A 19,904-nucleotide genomic window follows, 5' to 3' on the forward strand; every position below is an offset into this window, starting at 1 on the left:
CTAAAGTAAATTAAAGAGGATGGGCCAAAGAGAAGGAGAAAGGGATGAGAAAAACACCGGGAAAGAACTCTTGACTGAAAGGAGTATCAGGGGTCTTCCCTTTCTCTGTCCTCATTATACAGGTAGATATCCCTCTTACAGTGTTGGGGTTTAGATGCAATCCTGCCCTGAACCAACAGGTCTGATGAGGGGCCTCTAATAGGCCCTTTTGGCCATGTTATTCTATGTGATTACAGAACTTTCCATCAAAGAAAGGGCTTCTGCTGCCCAAGACCACAATAGGCATTCGAAGCCAGTGCCAGAGCCAAGCCCATGAATAAGCCCAGCAAGATCACCTTTCAGGGGGGCGGTCCGTGGCCGGCCCTTTGGGGCCTGCTTCCCTTTGCCTTTGCCCAGTAATAGCTCAGCACTGCGCTCCCCATTGGGGCCCAGCTTCCCCATCAGGTGCTCTGGAATCCCCTTCAGGCCAGTCTTGGCCTGCAGCTGCTCCTCAGAGTCGCTCAAATCTGATAGGTCACTGTTGGTACTAGAGTCTGAGTCCTGTCTGCAAGCCAAGCTTCGCTCATCCAGTGAGAACCTTTTCACAGCTTCAAAAGGAGCTTTGTTCTCCTGTGAAAAATCTGCTGGGGAGGACAGAAAGCTGCCTGAGTGCCTGCCAAAGACGTTACTAAAGGTTTTGAGGAGGGGATTGTCCTGTTGCCCAGGCCCCACAGTTGGCCTCTCCTCTGTGGGGCTGGAGGAGAGAGTAGGCATCTCAATGGGTTGGGTGAGGCTGCTGGTGGGTGAACTGGAGCGGCCATTCCCCATGGCAGAGAGGCTCGGACCCCCGGTGGTAAGAGTTGAGCCCAGAACACCAGACACCAGTTTGGAGGAGTCAGTTGTGATGAAGAGGGTTTTCTTCTTTGCTAAAGATGCCGAATCTGTAGAAGAGTGAGCCTCGGGCCAGCTGGGTGCTGCCTTAGAGGTGACAGTGGTAGCAGAGGAAGAGCTACCTGACGCCTGAGATGCAAAGCTGCTGAAAGGGCTATGTTCAACTTTCTCCACAAATGCTAGGAAAGGGTTAGAGGGCTCTTCTCGGGATAGTTTAGGGGGTTGTAAAAATAGATTTTCATGACTCTCTGGGGTGCGGGCGTTTAGGAGGCTCCGTGGGAAGGCTGGCGTGAGGGTGGGCATGGACTCTGCAGGCACCTTCCGGTCCACAGAGCTGCCAGCTTTAGAGCCTGATTTAGTGTCTGCTCCAAGAGCCGATCTGCCTTTACACAGGCTCTCAAGGCTTTGTTTGAATGAGTCTCGACTGGAGGAATCATCAGCCAAACTCTCTGAAACGGTAGTGAAGTAGTTACTGGTGGGTAAAGTTTGGGACATGCATTGAAAAAACAAGTTTTTGGAGAGATCAGAGTCTTTCTGAGACTCTGGTGCAGAGCTACAGCCAAAAGAGAAACCCAAAGGTTTATTCTCTGTGGCTAGAACCCCATTGGACTGGCTCCTTCCACTTCCAAAAGTCAAAGGTTGTGATGAACTTGGGAGAGATGCTCCAAATCCAGAAGAGGCCAGAACAGTACTTCTTGAATTCTGAAAAGAAGATAGCCTGAATTAGTAATTCTAGTTTCTCTTGACAACCTTACCACCTCTTTCTTGGGCCTAGGCCAACATTTCTTGTGGGTCAAATCAACTTTTCTTCCCTACAATTCCATGAAAACTGCTCTTATAACTAGATTTTACCAGTGTTAGAGATGACACCTGCCACAGACCACACAGAGGGCATCTTTAACAAGGTGAGCTAGAGACAGCAGGATGTCACTCACCCTGCCACTCCCTTGACTGTTAGCCAACTGGCTGTCACAGTACTAGGAGGCTGTGTAGGATTCTCAGTTTCTACTTGGAAATGAAGATTCTACCAGGAATTGGAGAAAAGGATTCCTGAACAGACAGATACTAGCTTTTACTCTGAAATGTACCTAGTGACCCTGTTATATTAATCTCCCTCAATGATCTTAGCTACTGTCAAAGTTTCGATTTATTTAAACTAACTGCCCATTTTACAAAAGTGACTTCTGCCCCATAACAAGGAAAAATATTCTCTTTCTTAGTCTGAAACTCCCCAAGATGGACCCTTTTAGAATTTGGCCATTTATGTATGCGTCCAAATCAATCTAAAAGTTGAGTATCTACTTCAATTAAAGTTAGACCTAAAGGTGTTAAATTATCAGGGCATCTGGGTGACTCAGTCGGTTAAGTGCCCGACTTCAGCTCAGGTCAGGATCTCACGGTCCGTGGGTTCGAGCCCCACGTTAGACTGTGCTGACAGCTCGGGAGTCTGGAGTCTGCTTCAGATTCTGTGTCTCCTTCTCTCTCTGCCCCTTCCTCATTCGTGCTCACTCACTCTCTCTCAAAATAAAAGATGTTAAAAAAAAAAGATGTTGAATTACAAAGCACTCATTACTGAACCCTTCTGTTATCATTAGGATCTAACAAGCCTCCAAACAAGAAAAGTATAGATACTGATACACCCACCAAACAAAAGCATTCAGCCTAACAAATTGGAGAATGAAAAAAAATTTTCCTTTCTTTCACCTTGTTAATGTTAACTTCTGCATGTAAATAAAAGGTGTGTGCATAAAGAAGGGGAGGATCACTTTCATACATATTATGCAAAGAGGGAAACATTCATCCACAGGTGGGTTTGAACATTTAAAATCAACCTTCAGGTAGTAGTAGTAGGATACCATTAAACATTCATTTTAAAACATGGCAAGTAAAAATTATTCTAGGAGTGCTTAACGGATATGGGGTTTCCTTCTGGGGTGATGAAAATCACCACTAGAAAGTGGTGATTCTTGTGTAACATTGTGGATGTACTAAATACTACAGTATTGGAACACTTTAAATGGTTAAAATGGTAAATCGAATGGTTATTACTTTTCCACATTAAAAAAAAATTATCCCAGATAAATGAAAGGTCTATTGTTCAAAAACAGGTGTTAATTTACTTAAGGTACTCATTAAATATGCAAGAAGAGCCTACATTAGGACTTTCCTTGAGGATGGCACAGAGGCATGAGAACCAGGCATGCCACCTATGGCTTGCCTCCAGTTGACATTTGCTACAGAGGCTGCTTCAGGGCATTTTAGAGTTAAAAACTTAAAGTTGTTTATTATTTATTTATTTATTTATTTATTTATTTATTTATTTTCTTTAAGGTAAACTCTACTTAGTCAAACTCATGAACCGGAGATCAAGAGTCACATGTTCTACTACCAACTGAGCCAGCCAGTAACCCCATTATACTTTTTCTTTTCCTTCCCACTAATCAACTACTAAAAAGAAGAGACAAGAAAGACACAGCCCTAAGAATTGTCTGTTGTTTCATTAAGCAGAATTTGGCCAGAAGCCTTGACACCTGCATGACTCCAAGGATCCAGCATGGGTAGCTTAGGTTTCACTACTAAAGTTACCCTTTGAAAATAAATATACACATGAATGCAAAATAATTTGGATGGTCTTTCATTTTCCTTCACATGATTAAATTCTAAATCCTCTTCTTATAAGAAAGTGATGACAAATTGATTTCAACTTAATTTTTAGGGCAAGAAATTTCCTGGGGGCTATGTCCCTAATTTAGATGTGATACCATAATGAAACATCCTTTTCTGTACTTCTAAATCATATCCCAGGAGAATACCTAGGCTGACACATTACCAAAATCACTGATACAGTCACAGAAACTTCTCCAATCTATTTGGAAAAGAAATGCCCTTTGAATCCACATTTCTTCTAATCAGCTTTGCTACCCCAAGAATAATAGCATTCAGTGGATCTCCCAGCATATAAAATTTGGTCTACTTTGTAACCCCCTTTACATCTACACAGCCTTCGGCATGGAGTGGATTTTAATTAGTTTGAGCAATATAATGACATACACAGTGGAAATTCACTTAAGATCCTCACCTACTTCTCTTGGGAATGCTGGTCAACTAACAAAGGACAAACCATTTATCAGTATGAAATCTGCATTTACAAACCTTCTCTTCTGCCTGGACATTTCACCTCCCTGCCCATCCTTGCACACTAGGGATTCACAAATCACATTTGCTAGGAGGGGACGAACTCAGATGAAATGTATATGCCATGTTTTATCTGGCATTGTTATGCCTATAATGATTCCATCTTAAGATGTGAGCTCCTTCAAATAGGGATTTCAATTCCTTGTCTATAATATACAGTACTTAGCACACAGTAGTTTCTTATACATAATTAAATCATTTAGTACTTTTTGTATTTCATATTCCAGCTTGAAGAAACAGCCAGCTTGAAAGAAAATGACTAGCATCATAAATCATTCTGTGGTGTACAAGAGTCAAGACTGTGAGAAATGATTTTGATATTGTTTCAAATTTAACTTGTATTTTTTTAGAAGTTTATCTATCTATCTATCTATCCATCCATCTATCTGTTTTTAAGTAGGTTTCATGCCCAGTGTGGAGCCCAATGTGGGGCCTGAACTCACAACCCTGAGATCAAGACCTGAGCTGAGATTAATAGTGGGACGTTTAACCGAATGAGCTACCCAGGTGCCCCAATGTTAACTTTTATTTAACGGAAGTTCCATTTCAGCAACAATACATGCAAATCAGATAAAAAACATAGGAAGTTGGATACTACTGTGATTAATTCCATCAAATTTTCCAGTAAGGCTTAAAAAGATTAAGTCAGAAAAGAAAAGAAAAAAAACCAAAACGCTTTTATAGCTATATCAAACCATGGAAAGAAGCCCAGCCTCAAAGGAAAATATCATAGAAAATGATGAACTAAAAACAGGGGATGGTAATAGTCGCTCTCACATAGCCTTAATTATAGTGTTCACTGTTACCAACACTGTAATTCATTAACCTTGTCTCTCATAGGCCTGGTAGAGGCTCAACCACTGTGTGAACTAAATAGATAATTGAATTAAAAAGATTCCCCATCAGATCTACTTTAATATCTCATTAAATTGGGTTTTATCATCAGTTTTTGATTAGTGCAATTGTTCGGGTGACTTTTAATAGCTGATAAAGTTATGAAAATATACACATTTGCCCAATGAGCAGTAAAGGACTGTTCAGAGCACAATTTAAGCACATGTCAGAAATACTTCCTTTCCTGTGGCATTTTAGATGCTTCTTAATGTGTTAACAATAAAGTAGGGTAAAAGAATGAACCCAAATCTTGCACATCTGCCCCTGAAACAACTCACCTCTCCTGGGGCCTGTAACCGGCTGCCTTTCTGTTTTTCCGGCCCAGTCCCTGCTGCAAGGCCAGTGTCTGAGATCCTCACCGTGGTTGGGGTGGAGCTGGCGGTAGTGACCACAGCTGCTGAAGCCACCATGCCCTGGCCAACTTGTTCCAGTGTTTTTCCTGCCTCTTTGTTTTCGGCTCCACCCACCTCTGGGGCCAAAGGTGTCTGACCTGTGGCTGTAGAATATGGAGTGAAAGGTACAGGTGTGTCCCCACCTACAGGCTCATCCTGTACCACCAGAGTCCTGCCGTTTTCTTTGGTGTAAGTGGCAAAGCGAATGTTGCGGTTAATCTGGGGGACAAATGTAGTCGGTGGCTGCTTGGCTCTCTGATCCAGCCCTGGCTCTCCACTGGCATTCCCTCCTTTCCAGGGCCCTCGGCTCGCCTCACCTCCATCGCTCCCATTACTGTCTACTTCACCCCTGTCTCCTTTTAATTTCTTTGATGCAGGGTCACACCCAGAGTCCGAAGCACTTTTCCTCCTCCGGCCATCTTTCCCCTCTATGCTCTCTCTCTTCTTCTTTCCTTTGGAAGATTTTACTGCTTTTAACGTACCCCCCTACAAAACAAAATTCAAAAAAGATTTATTACAAGGAACCTTCCATCCTGTGAAAACCATAAACCATTAGCTCTTTCCCATCTCTAGAAGCAGACAATGAAAGCAGGCAGATTGCTACATTCCAATGCCAGCTCTAAGACATCCCCTTAGTCAGAAAGCTCCAATCTTCCTGTGACTCATTTTACACACATATTCAAGATAAGAGTTACTACAAGTTCACTCACTTGGCAAACCCTCCCCTTAAATAAAATGCTTCCTCAAATGTACTTTTTCGAGGGCTTTAAAAATTTGTGGAATTTCTTTTATAAAACAAGACTGCTATTGCTAGGCTGGGAGCTCAATTGCCCCTTGATGAAAAAAAAATCTGCTTTCTTTCATATTTTTCTCCTTGTTTGCCTGACAATCGCATTTCAAGTATTGAAATATAAAAATCTCCTCTATCCAGAAGTCACTAAAAAACTGGGGACAACTTAGCAATAAGACGACTAACAGTGGTGAGTCTGTGACCAAAGGAAAAGTGAGCCCAACAAAGACAAGCGTGGATTGCTCTTGTGGACACTATAAATACTCAATTTCCAGAACTTATTTCAAAGTATTAGACACAGGAAAGCAAAAAAGGGAGGCTACCACAGACCATACAGCCAAATCCCGCAGCTTTTCCAATAATTTCAGCCCATTTTATGAAATCTTACTTATGTCTTATTTGAGAGGCCTAACAACCTTAAAAGGTAGATTAGGAGACATGATTCCTATCTCTGAATAAACTCCTCTCCCGACAAGAGCATGGGGAAAGGGGCTAGGAACACAGTACCATTCTCTCAAACAATCTTTGTGCAGCAAGAACTTATGTCTAGAACATTCTTAGATTGGTATCCCACCATGAAGCAATTTTTTTTTTTTTAGCTTTATTCAGTTAACTTTCAGATAGTTTTACTCAAATAACATGTGTTGGGCTGGTAATAAGCTAGTGATATGTAGTTATTTAGCCATTAATATTTACCAACTTCATTAAACTACTCTTAATGCTCTTGAATATTTATAGAATCTTTGAGCAGATCTATATTTTTATTGTAACCATTACTATAGTTATAACTGTAACTTTTTCAAATTTTATATTTCATCTTGCCAGTTCTAGCTTTTGTATTCTCTCTCTTTTTTGCTGCCTTCATTTGCATCTTTTCTCCTTAATTTCCTTCTACTGCTCTTAACCAAACCCAAGATTTACTCCTGTTCCTCCCATACTGTTGGTAGTCTGCTGTGGAAACCACAGATCTTCTATCCAACACATCCAGCCAAGTTGCTCATCTTGGCTCACAGCAACTTCCCTGAAATTATATGTATGTCCTACTTACAGTGAGCTCCTCACATGTGAGTAGATGGCATAAGACACTGAGACTAGTACTCTCCAGCTATATCTGACCAGCTGAATAGTGGCTGGCATGTAAGTAGTAGTTAATGAATGAATGAAATAAGGAAGGGAATAAGAAAGGGGCCCAACACACCCTCAAAGTAAAAAGTGTTTTCAGTCATGTTTATAGTCAAAAGGCATATCCTACTTGTGGCAATATAACATGTAGTGAAAAGATATTGAATTCAACCCTGATTCTTCTTTTCCTAATTTGATCTTGTTATATCAAGTCAAGAATGACTGGATAAATGTGAAGAAATGTATACTTACTTAGCAGAGGAGTGGCCAAGACAGCAATATTACAGAGATGCTAAGAGACTGTCAGGAATATGTGGATAGATGGCTGTCATACTCAATGTCTTACTGAAGGAAATTCAAACAGGATTCCTGATTGATTTAGGTACTGATTTATTATGTATCTTTATTTGGGTTATGATAATTCTGAATGAACCAAGAGTTGGCCTGGTTCACAGTAATTATGGAGTAATCCACTGTGTGCTGAGCACTGAACTAGGCACCTGTTTGATTTGAGTTTTCTTGGAGTACAAAATTTCAGACTTCTTGGAGCTCACTACCACCTAATGAAAAGAAAAAGAGGATACATCTTCTCCATTTCTTATTACTCGATGGGTTATAAATATTACTACTGCTTATTACAGCTTTAACTGTCTAGTGTATCTTTCAAATATATCTGTCCTGAATGACTGTAAAAAGAAATTGTTAGGCCATGGATTTTAAAAAGGCTAGGCAACACAGTCATGATTAAAAGGGTTTTCTTAGACTACAACTCCTGCTTGAGACGGTATTTCCCTTAAGTAGATAAGACTGTGGTGAGAGCAAGAAATGTACAGTGGCCAGAATGGAGACCCAAAGGGCATCCATGGATAACACACACATGAGGAATCTGCATAATAAGATAAAGAAAGCTCATGAGTCTCAGAGACTCAGTTGATTACTGTACCTCGCTCTGAGTAGTTGAATTATCCATCAGCATCACATGGATCAGTCTGGGATCTACGGACTTGATCTCACCACTCTAGAGTAGGAGAAGGATAGCAGAAAATATGAAAAAGGGGAGGAAAAAGATTTAAGCCCTGTCCAAAGATATAATTATGTATTTTTTTAATCCATGTAATTATCTATTTCTACTCCCCCAATAGAATGAAAGCTCCATGAAACCAGGAATCCCCGCAATCTCATTCACTGCCAGAATAACAACATCCAAAACAAGGTCTAGAATACAGTAAGCATTCAAATATTTGTTACATGAATGAAAGAATTGAATTCAATGACCAAGTGTCTCTTTTAGAGACGTTAATTTCAAATTCTACATCTCTAAAATCTTCCTATTCTGTACATATCAAAGTAAAAACCTACAGAATCAAGTCATTAAAGGAATCACTCTACTAATAAAGAATAAAAGCATTAGGGAGCAGCCAATTTGACAGACATTGTCAGATTTAATGTGCATATCCTATGATCTAGAAATTATATATGTAAAAACTTATTCCAATAAACAATGTGTGGCAGTACACAATGATACCTATTTAAGGATATTCACTGCAGCATTATTTGTATTACTGAAAATAATGGCAATTATGTAAATGTCCACCAATTTTAGATTAAATTAGTTATGACATACCCATTCAGTAGATAAGGCAAGTTTCTATGTATATTTACAAGAAAGATACTGATAATTTACAGTTATGTAAAAAAGGTAAAGAACTATATGTATGGTATAATTCCATTTGTTAATAAAGTATGGTTCATATATATATCACATAAATAGATAACATACAAATATTACACATACACACAGAAGATATTTGGAAGAATATAAAAAATACATACCAAACTGTTACTGGTGGTTACCACTGAGGGGAGTGATATTTGCCTGAGGGAAGGGGTGGCTTCCAATATATACTTTATATATGTGTATTTTTGAAATTTTAAAATGAATATTAATTAGTAATTTTTTTGAAAACTCAGTAAAAAATTAAGTAAAATCATTTATGCTTACATTATATGTGGTTAAGAACAACTCTGAAACCAATTCAAAGATAAATACATTTATGTTTGCCTCAAAACACTCATCTAGGGGCGCCTGGGTGGCTCAGTCAGTCAAGCCTATCCAACTTCAGCTCAGGTCATGATCTTGCAGTTCAAGAGTTCAAGCCCCACGTTGGGCTGTGCTGACAGCTCAGAGCCTAGAACCTGCTTCAGATTCTATGTCTCCCTCTCGCTCTCTGCCCCTCCCTCACGCTCTCTTTCTCTCTCTCTCTCAAAAATAAGTTAAAAAAAACCATTCATCTATTGTTTTTCTGAGACAATTCTCCAGGTCGCTCTAGATACTGTTCACCGTCCAAAGGGGAGTGGCATAAGCATTACAGAAGCAAATGTTAACTGACTAGATTTTAAACTACTAACCTTTATGGATATGATAAAATAATGATAATTCTACTTCACATTTTTACACTGTTTTACAGAGTGCAAAGCACGTTCAGATCTACTATCCCAGTTCCCAAAACAGTGCTGAGGTGGGGCTGGGGGATTACCTAATTATCTCTTAATTTACAAATGAGAGCAAAGAGGTTAAGAAAGTTGAATAGCCTTTCTCAAGATCATACAGTCATTAAGTGAAAGAGCTGGAGACAGAACCTAAGTCTTCTTACATATAGCTAAATGCTCCCTTTCTCTACACCACCCTCTGTAAGAGGATGGATGAATCGTAAAGGAAATAACCCCAAACCTCACCTCAGTTACAGACACTTCCATAAGACGGGTGATGGAGTCTTGATGGCTTACAACACCACAGAGCCAACTTTCTTCCCCCTCTGGCTGGTATACTTTGACCCTGTGACCTTGAACACTGTAGGGACCTACAGGAGAGATCAGTCAGTACTGAAAATGTTTGGCAAAGTTATAATTCATGGTTCTTTCTAAAAGCAGAAAGAAAACTTTGGTGTAAATATTTAGCACTTTCAGTTCTCTTGTATAGAGCTGAATAAAATGGTTATTAAGCCACTTAAAAACAAAATAATTTTTCCTCATGATCTTTGTAAATTCTATGTGGAGATTCTGTAGCATTCCAAATCTGATTTCACCCTATCTGAAACTTCCGATTCTAGAAGGAATAGAAGGAAGACAAAACTTACAAACAAAAACTACAGGTAGTAAGAAAATTTATCAGACGTATCTCATCTGATATACACATATAAAAAAAATGTCAGTGGGGCGCCTGCGTGGCCCAGTTGGTTGAGTGTCCAACTTTTCATTTCAGTTCAGGTCATGATCTCACAGTTCGTGGGATCGAGCCCCAAGTCCAGCTCTGCCCTAACAGTGCAGAGCCTGCTTGGGATTCTCTCTCTCTCTCTCTCTCTCTCTCTCTCTCTCTCCCTCTCCCTCTCCCTCTCCCTCTCTCCCTCTCCCACTCTGCCCCTCCTTGCCTGGCGCGCTCTTTCTTGCTCTCAAAATAAATAAAAAATTAAAAACAACAAAAAAGGGAGGTCAGTAAGTTGAACATACTATTTTGTCATGTGACCATAGGAATGTTAGATAACCATCTGTACTCTGCTGACTTTCAATAGCAATAGGTGGAGAGTTCCATTTATGAAGTCTCCAGCCTCTGCACTAGTAATAGTCTGAACAAACATAGCACCTGCCTTCCTAGGAAAACAAAGTTCTAAAGATATTACTTTATCAGCAGGTAATGTTAACCTGCAATTTCATTTGCCCTCCAAGAAGGACAGTTTCTCTCCTCTGCATTATCTCATACATTTGAGACTATATAGTTAAGTCATCACTTATTTTAAATTATTATCTCTCACAACTATAATGAAGCTTCCTCAATGTTTCTCTATGTATCCACATACATATTCACTTCTCATTCTGTCCAGTTTTCTTCTATCAAGTTTTTCTCACATTCTTTCCTCCTTCATATCTTTCCTTGACCATTAAACATCACTTTATGCTGATACTCTCCTTCTCCAAATAAGCCAGTTTTCCTACTTTTACCCATTCAGATACAGTTTGACAAAGAGAACCAAGGACCCTGTTTCACTGAAAATCATTATTTTCAAGAGGCTCAGAAAAAAAGAGGAGTAGATGTGCAACACTAAGGGAAGGATAAATATTCTTTATGTAGACTTTTGGGCAAAATCTGTATCTGAACTGGAAACAGCTAAGGATTCTTTTGTTTTAATTCTTAAAAAAATAACATGTTGTTAATGTGAATGAGTCTGTGGATACCTTCTTTTATGAACATGTACCTTGCACTCTAGGTTGTGATTTATGTTACTGGTCTTATTAGTCATTAGGAATCTCACAGACACTGAGCTCAATAAGGGCAGAGGTTTTCTAGCTCTAGTTCCTTAACATTGTGTTTAGTACAAGATTTGTCCTTGGTAACTATTTAGGAAACGGAAAACAAAACAAAACAAAACAAAACTCACAACAAAACTGGATATTATGAAATGTATTTAAAGAGGTAACTGGGGTCTGAGCGAGATTCTATTTTTCCCATCTATTCTAGAGATCTTGCTAACTGGAAATACTCTGGACTCTACCCACAAGAAGAAACACAAATGTTTAGAGTTGCATGGTGTCTTTCCCATACTATCACTTCAACACTGACCACATACCTGATTCAGGATTCAAGGACAGAAGACTGCTTGTTCTTACCTCGACTGAATATCTCTTGTAGCTTCTGGTCACTGATCAAAGCATTAACTGTTTCTCTCAGTGCAGCATGTTCCAAAAGAATCTGGTTTTGGCTATCTGTTCCCATCTGGTAAAGACAAACAAAGAAAACAACCGAATATTAAAATAAATAGCAATATCTAACCAGGTGAGAAAATCATACCCTTGAGGAGCTCTATACTGACAGTGCCAAAGAATGTTTTTTTTTGTTTTGTTTTGTTTTTGTTTGTTTTTTTAAATTTATTTTGAGGGAAAGAAAGAAAGAGAGCGTGAGCAGGGGTAGAGGGAGAAAGAGAATCCCACGCAGGCCCCGCGCTGCTAGCACAGAGCCAGATGTGGCTCAAACTCACAAAACTGTGAGATCATGATCTGAGCCAAAATCAAGAGTCAGATGCTCAGCCAAGTGAGCCACCCAGGCGCCCCACCAAAGAATGTTCCGTAGAACCCTAGTCTCATGAGATGTTCTGCAAAAAATGATGCTCGGATCATTTAATTATAGGAAATACTATATACTCTATCTTTCTATATGTTGTAGCAGATGAAAGGCTCTGACAAGACATGTAAAAAAAAATTTGTTTAGGTTTCTCACACATATATGACCACAAAATATTTTATTCCATGTAAATCTTTTGGTATATGTTGATATTTATTCAACATTTACTGAGTGCCTACTCATATAAACACTAAGATTGCAAAGATGAATAAAGTAAGGGTGGTGAGAGGGAGTGAAGCCGAAAGAGAAAGGAAGACATATCAACAAAGAAATCATCACTAATATTTCCCACAACACAGTTAAGGAAATACTGTTCTTGGCTGCCTCAATAAGACAGCAAAACTTAGAAGTTTCCTAATTTTTAGCCTTCAGACAATAAATCTTACAAGTGAGAAATAAATATTACCATCCAAAAATTTTCAAACTCTAACTCAGATGCTAGTTTGTTTAAACTACTAATTTTACCCCTTTTCTTTCTAAGTAGAGATACGCCTAAGCTCTTTAATATTTAATGCTGCTTGGAATAAGCCCCAACTCCCAGCCTCTCTGCCACTGACCTAAGTACAGACCCCCTCAAGTTATACAAGCAGCCACCTCTGTGAAACCACCTTCTGAGGAGACCCTTAGAATTGTGGTCTTTGGGGCACCTGGGTGGCTCAATCAGTTAAGCATCCAACTTTGGCTCAGGTCATGATCTCACAGTTCATGAGTTTGAGCCCCATGTCAGGCTCTATGTTGACAGCTCAGAGCCTAGAGCCTGCTTCAGATTCTGTATCTATCCCTCTCTGCCCCTCCCCTGCTTGCTCGCATGCACTCTCTCTAAGAAATAAAATGAAAACATTAAAAAAAAATAATAATAATAAAAAGAATTGTGGTCATAAGTCTTAAGTGGTTTCAAGGTAGGGTGGGGTGTGCTGAAGAGGAAACAAGTCTCAGCCACTGAATGGACTTTCAAGGTAGCAGAAAAGCTTTAAAATGCACAGGGAATTAATGGAAGCACTTGTTTCAATACTAAAAGAAAAGGGGAAACATATTTATAATCAACAAACAAATTAGCAAGGAGGGAAATAAGTTTAGGACTAGAGGAAGTATTAAGTACCTGAAACAGATGCAATCCATTAGCATCTGACAGGAAACGAAGCTCTCGATCCAAAAGGTATTCAACTGGAACCACAGAACCCAAACCAAGTTTATCTACTAGGGGAGTGAAAGTCTGTGAAACAGAAATGACAAGAAATTGATTAGAACTTGGAAAAGAAAATAGGTAACAATTCATCCACATCTCTAACTTCAGAGACAGTATCCATCATTAATATATCTTTCACCCCAGTAAATACAGATAAACTAAAGCATAAAACATTCCCAACCCATCATCTACCCCACAAATAATCATAGGAAGCAAACTAGAGCAGAAACTCAGCCCAATACTCCTATTTACAGCTGAAAAGGACACAAAGAATAAGAAATTCCCAATTCCCTCTAGGGATCTGACTAATCTTGCCAGGCTTCAAGAGGGCTAAATTACAGTAAATTCCCAAAATAAAGACTTACAACATTATCGTCTCTAGAACTCCTAAAATCTTTGGGAGATATGTAAAATAATCACTGGTATAAATGCTCATGGGTGAATTCATATTGCTGTCTCATAAATGAATAGCCTATAAAAGTCACCCGGGGCCCATGTCCATTTGAGCTTCTTCCAAAAGTTCAATTGGAAATGGACTTAAAAACAAACAAAAAAGGGGGTGCCTGGGTGGCTACATCGGTTAAGTGTCCAACTTTGGCTCAGGTCATGATCTCATGGTTCATGCCCTCAGTCGGGCCCTGTGCTGACAGCTCAGAGCCTAGAGCCTGCTTTAGATTCTGTGTCTCCCTCTCTCTGTCCCTCCCCAACTCACGCTCTCTCTTTCAAAAATGAATAAACTGGAAAAAAAAAAAAAAATGAAAAAGGAGAGTATAGTAAATGATGTTACATATAATCAATTAAGTAGAAAATTTGCTTTGAATAATATTTATTTGATCTGGTTAGCCATAGAAGTAGGTTTTTTTTAAATGTAGCCATTTATGCCTTTACTTTGCTAACAGGATAGAAACAAAAGGATACTCTCAGAATTAAATTTATGGCATTATTTTGTCAAACTTCAGAAAACAAAACTTAATAATAACAATAATAAAGCACAAACAACAAAAGCAAAAATAAATAAGTGGGGCTATAACAAACTAAAAAGTTTATGCATAGCAAAAAAATGATCAGCAAAATGAAAAGGCAACGTAAGGAATGAGAGAAAATATTTGCAAATCATGTATCACACAAGAGGTTAATATCCAAATACATATATAAGGAACTCATACAACTCAAAAGCAAAAGACCAAATAATCTGACTTTAAAAATGGGCAAATCACCCTAAATAGACATTTTTCCTAAGAAAATATACAAACGGCCAATAGGTATATAAAAAGGGGTGAACAACACTAATTATTAGGGAAATGCAAATCAATACCACAAGAAGCCATCACTTCACACCTGTTAGAAGACATATCATCAAAGTCAATAAAATAAGGGCTGGCAAGGATGCAGAGAAAAGCAAACCCTTGTGCAGTTGGTGGGACTATAAATTGGTGCAGCCATCATAGAAAACAGTGTGGAGGCTCCTCAAAAAATTAAGAGCGGAACTACCATATGATGCAGCAATCCCACTTCTGAGTATGTATCTGAAGAAAATGAAATCACCATTTCAAAGGATTATCTGCACACCCACATTCACTGCAGTGTTATTCACAACAGCTAAGATATGGAAACAACCTAAGCCTCCAGTGATGGACGGATACAGGGAATGATGTGAGGTGTATGTGCATGCACGTGCACGCGCGCACGCACGCACGCGCACACACACACACACACACACAGAAATATTATTCAGTCATAAAAAAGGAGGAAATCTGGGGTGCCTGGCTGGCTCAATTGGTTGGACGTCTGACTTCGGCTTGGGTCATGATCTCATGGTTTGTGAGTTTGAGCCCCATGTAGGGATCTGTGCTGACAGCTCAGAGCCTGGAGCCTGCTTCAGATTCTGTGTCTCCCACTCTCTTTGTCCCTCCCCCACATGCTCTCTGTCTTTCTCTCTCTCTCAAAGATAAATAAACATTAAAAAAAAAAATTAAAAAAAAAAAGAGGAGGAAATCCTGCCATTTACAACATGGATAAAACCTGAGGGCATTAAACTAAGTGAAATAAGTCACATATGCAAATGAAATACTATATGATTTCACTTACGTGTGAAAAAAAAAAAGAACACCTAGAGTAGATCTATAGTTCCTATGGGTGTGGGCAGTGGGGAATGTGAAATGTGGTGAATGTGGTCAAAAGGTACAAACTTCAGTTATAAGTTCTGGGGTTCTAACATACAGCATGGTGACTATAGTTAACAATGATGTGGGGCGCCTGAGCAGCTAGGTTGGCTAGGTCCTCCCCCTCTCAAAAAGAAATAATTAAATGTTATTAATTAAACATAATTAAACATTAAAAAAACAATAACATATACTTAAAAGTTGCTAAGAAAGTAAATCTTTTCTTTCTTTTTTTTTAAGTTTATTTTGAGAGAGACAGAGAATGCAAATGGGGGGGGGGGGGGCGGTCAGAGAGAGAGGGAGAATCCCAAGCAGGCTCCATGATGTCAGCACAGAGTCCATTGCAGGGTTCGAACTCACAAACTATGAGAACAGGACCTGAGCCAAAAACAAGAGTCAGATGCTCAACTGACTGAGCCACCCAGGCACCCCAGAAACTAAATCTTAAAAGTTCTTACCACATACACACAAAATGTTAACTCTGTGAACAGTGGATATGTTAACTAACTTTATTGTGGTAATCATTTCACAATATATATCAAATTATTATATTGTTACAAACTTGCACAATGTTATATGTCAATTTTACCTCAGTAAGGCTGGGAAAAAAAATAAGAGTTCTTATGGAAAGAAAAGGCTTTAAGGATTACAAACATTGTTTCACAACCTTACATGAGAAAACACTAAGGTGAAAAAATTCTTTAGAAATAAAAGTATCAAATATTATCGAATACAGTACTGGCACAAAAAAAGACATAGAGATCAACAGAACAGAATAAAGAGCCCAGAAACAAACCCATGCTTATAGCTTATATGATCAATTAATCTCTGAGACAGGACACAAGACTATACAATGACAAAAAGACAGTCTCTTCAACAAATGGTGCCGGGAAAACTGGACAGCTACATGCAAAAGAATGAAACTGTACCCCTCTCTTACAACATATACAAAAATAAACATCTAAAGGTAAGACCTGGAACCATAAAACTCCTAAAAGAAAAACAAGGCAGTATTTTGTAGACATTGGTCATACAAACATTTTTCTCAATACATCTCAGCAAGGGAAACAAAAGCAAAAATAAACTATTGGGATTACATCAAAATAAAAAGCTTTTGCACAGCAAAGTAAACCACCCAAAAAATGACATGGCAACCTACCGTATGGGAGAAGATACATAGAGAATGATATACTTGATAAGGGGTTAATATATGTAACACCAACAACTGTCCAAATAATCCAGTTAAAAATGGGCAGAGGACCTGAACAGACACTTTTCCAGAGAAGACATGTAAATGGCCAACAGGTGCATAAAAAGATGCTCAACACCACGAATCATCAGGTGAATGTACATCAAAACCACAAGATACCACCTCACATCTATCTGTCTGAATGGAGAGTATCAAAAAGTGTTGGGTTGGAGGTGGAGAACAAAAACTCTCCTGCACTGTTGGTGGGAAGGTAAATTAGTGTAACCATTTACACTAATGGCAAATAGTATGGAAGGTCTTCAAAAAATTAAAAGTAGAATTACCATATGATCCAAGAATTCCACAACTAGGTGTTTACCCAAAGAAAACAAAAACACAAATTTAAAAAGATACATGCACCCCTATGTTTCCTGAAGCATTATTTACAACAGGCAAGACATGGAAGCAATTCAAAGGTCTATCCATAACTGAATAAAGAACACACACACACACACACACACACACACAGAAATATTATTCATTCATAAAAAAAAAAGAATGAGATCTTGCCATATGCAACAGCATGAATGGACTCAGAGGGTATAATGCTAAGTGAAATAAGTCACAGAAAAACAAATGCCATATGATTTCACATATATGTGGATTTTTTTTTAACTGTTAATTTATTTGGAAAAGAGTGAGAGAGAGAGCACACATGCGAGCGTGCCAAGATGGGTAGGGGCAGGGAGAAAGGGAGAGAGAGGATCCCAAGCAGGCTCCACACTATCAGGGCAGAGTCCAGCACAGGGCTTGATCTCCTGACCAGTGAGATCATGACCTGAGCTGAAATCAAGAGCTGGATGCTTAAATCGATTGAGCTACTCAGGCACTCCACATTTGTGGAATGTAAGAAACAAAATAAATGAACAAAGAAAGAGACAAAAACCCCACACTCTTTAATACAGAGAACTGGTGGTTGCCAGAGGGGAGATGGGTGGGGCCATGAGTGAAATAAAGAGGATTAAATTTATGGCATTATTTTGTCAAACTTCAGAAATATTTATCACTACGAGCACTGAGTAATGAATAGAATTGTTGAATCATTATACTGTGCACCTAAACCTAATATAAACAGTGTATGTTAATTATATTTCAAAAACACAAAACAAGTTCAGAAGACACAGTTGAAAAGATCTCCCACTTTCTGCTTCAGTAGCATCAGAATAAAAGTATGTTAGGAATATACATGCTTTGGGAACTCTAAAGAGTTCAGCTATTTTTTAAAAAATATTTATTATTCTTGAGAGATCTACAGAGCATGAGCAGGGGAGGGGCAGAGAGAGAGGGAAAGAGAATCTGAAGCAGGCTCCAGGCCAGTCTGACCTGTCAGCACAGAGCCCGACATGGGGCTTGAACCCACAGACCGTGAAATCGTGACCTGAGATGAAGTCAGACACCTAACTGAGTAGCCACCCAGGCGCCCCAGGAGTTCAGCTATTGGATAAATACCATAGTTACAGTTATAGTACAGGAGTAAAGCTCAAATATGTTCGTAGGCAGTAAGTCACTCACCAGGGCTGGCCACTGTGCAATTGAGACTCGAGTACCCTGGACAAGGACTGGGTCCTTCCGGGGTGCCCACACCAGAGACCCTTCCAGCAGAAGCACAATAACTTCTTCAGCATGAACTTTAACCCAGGAGTGCTGCTTCCAGTTACAGCCATCAAATTCTACAAAGATCTGCAAAAAGAGATAAAAAGGAGTTTGGAGGTCACATTTGGAAAAATCCCACATTATAATATATAAACAGACATAAACTGTGACTAGGAAAAATTCTAATTTGTTTTTAAGTCCTTTTGATGAATTTCAATAAAAATCCATCTTATTTCAGAGCAAGGAAGCTGATCTCAGCTTCACTCTGAAAAGGGTAGCAGAGTTAAGGGGGCACATCCACAGTTAGCAATTTTTAGCTGTTATCCTATTGAAATTTGTAACTCTTGGTTTCCAATTTACATCTATGCACACCAGCTAGGGGCCTACTATGTATGAGACACCATGCTAGGTTCAGAAATAGAGAAATCTAGCACATTTCCTGGTCTTTTTTTAAATTTATTTATTAAAAAAAAATTTTAACGTTTATTTATTTTTGAGACAGAGAGAGAGAGCATGAACAGGGGAGGGGCAGAGAGAGAGGGAGACACAGAATCTGAAACAGGCTCCAGGCTCTGAGCTGTCAGCACAGAGCCCGACGCAGGGCTTGAACTCACGGACCGTGAGATCATGACCTGAGCTGAAGTCGGACACTTAACCGACCAAGCCACCCAGGCGCCCCACATATTTCCTGGTCTTAAGGAGCTCATAGTCTAACAGGTTAGAGAGAAATTCTTTACACTTGTACTGAATATGACAGAAAATTTTTTTAAATGTTATTTTTTTTTGAGAGCGTGCAAGCAGGGGAGGGGTAGAAAGAGGGGGACAGAGGTCCAAAGCAGGCTCTGTACTGACAGCAGTGACCTTGATGCAAGGCTTGAACTTACAAACCTTGAAATCATGACCTGAACAGAAGTCGGATTCTCAACTGAGCCACCCAGGCACCCGAGTGAACTTCTTTGAGGAATTTTTTTGAATAGGTGATGTATCAACATGATATAAAATTCAAAGGATGAACACCAAAAAAAAAAGGTTCCTTCCCAGTTCTGCATGTGGATTTTTTAACTGCTCCTGCCAGGAGTGATCTCATACCTGTTAGAAGAGGCATGCTGTCAACATCAACAATACTTCGCTTCCTCCCAGCAGAGATACTCTACTTTTTGAGATAGTTACATAGACAGTGCAGAAAGTTTTAAAAAGTGATTCAGATTAAACAAAACTTCATTTTTCTTTTATTTCATTTTATTTTACTTTAGAGAGAGAGAGAGAGACAGTGCGAGA

The 19,904-nt window shown here is 39.2% G+C and overlaps 1 protein-coding gene across 2 annotated transcripts in view; it reads right to left on the bottom strand.

Moving 5' to 3' along the window:
* KDM3B (lysine demethylase 3B) overlaps window positions 1-19,904 on the bottom strand; it is a 69,564-nt gene that overhangs the window by 34,573 nt on the left and 15,087 nt on the right. Inside the window, exons 2-8 of one of the 2 annotated variants that reach the window (XM_060636010.3) lie at window positions 18,546-18,713; window positions 13,536-13,649; window positions 11,926-12,031; window positions 10,000-10,124; window positions 8,207-8,281; window positions 5,238-5,837; window positions 336-1,572 (exon numbers count right to left, since the gene is read on the bottom strand). In XM_060636010.3, coding sequence (XP_060491993.3) covers window positions 336-1,572; window positions 5,238-5,837; window positions 8,207-8,281; window positions 10,000-10,124; window positions 11,926-12,031; window positions 13,536-13,649; window positions 18,546-18,713 — 2,425 coding nt within the window. The remainder of the gene's footprint in view (window positions 1-335; window positions 1,573-5,237; window positions 5,838-8,206; window positions 8,282-9,999; window positions 10,125-11,925; window positions 12,032-13,535; window positions 13,650-18,545; window positions 18,714-19,904) is intronic. The other variant, XM_060636012.3, reaches the window with a different exon arrangement.

This window comes from Panthera onca, chromosome A1 (assembly GCF_046562875.1).
Source record: "Panthera onca isolate mPanOnc1 chromosome A1, mPanOnc1 haplotype 2, whole genome shotgun sequence".
In the NCBI taxonomy this organism is placed as follows: Eukaryota; Metazoa; Chordata; class Mammalia; order Carnivora; family Felidae; genus Panthera; species Panthera onca.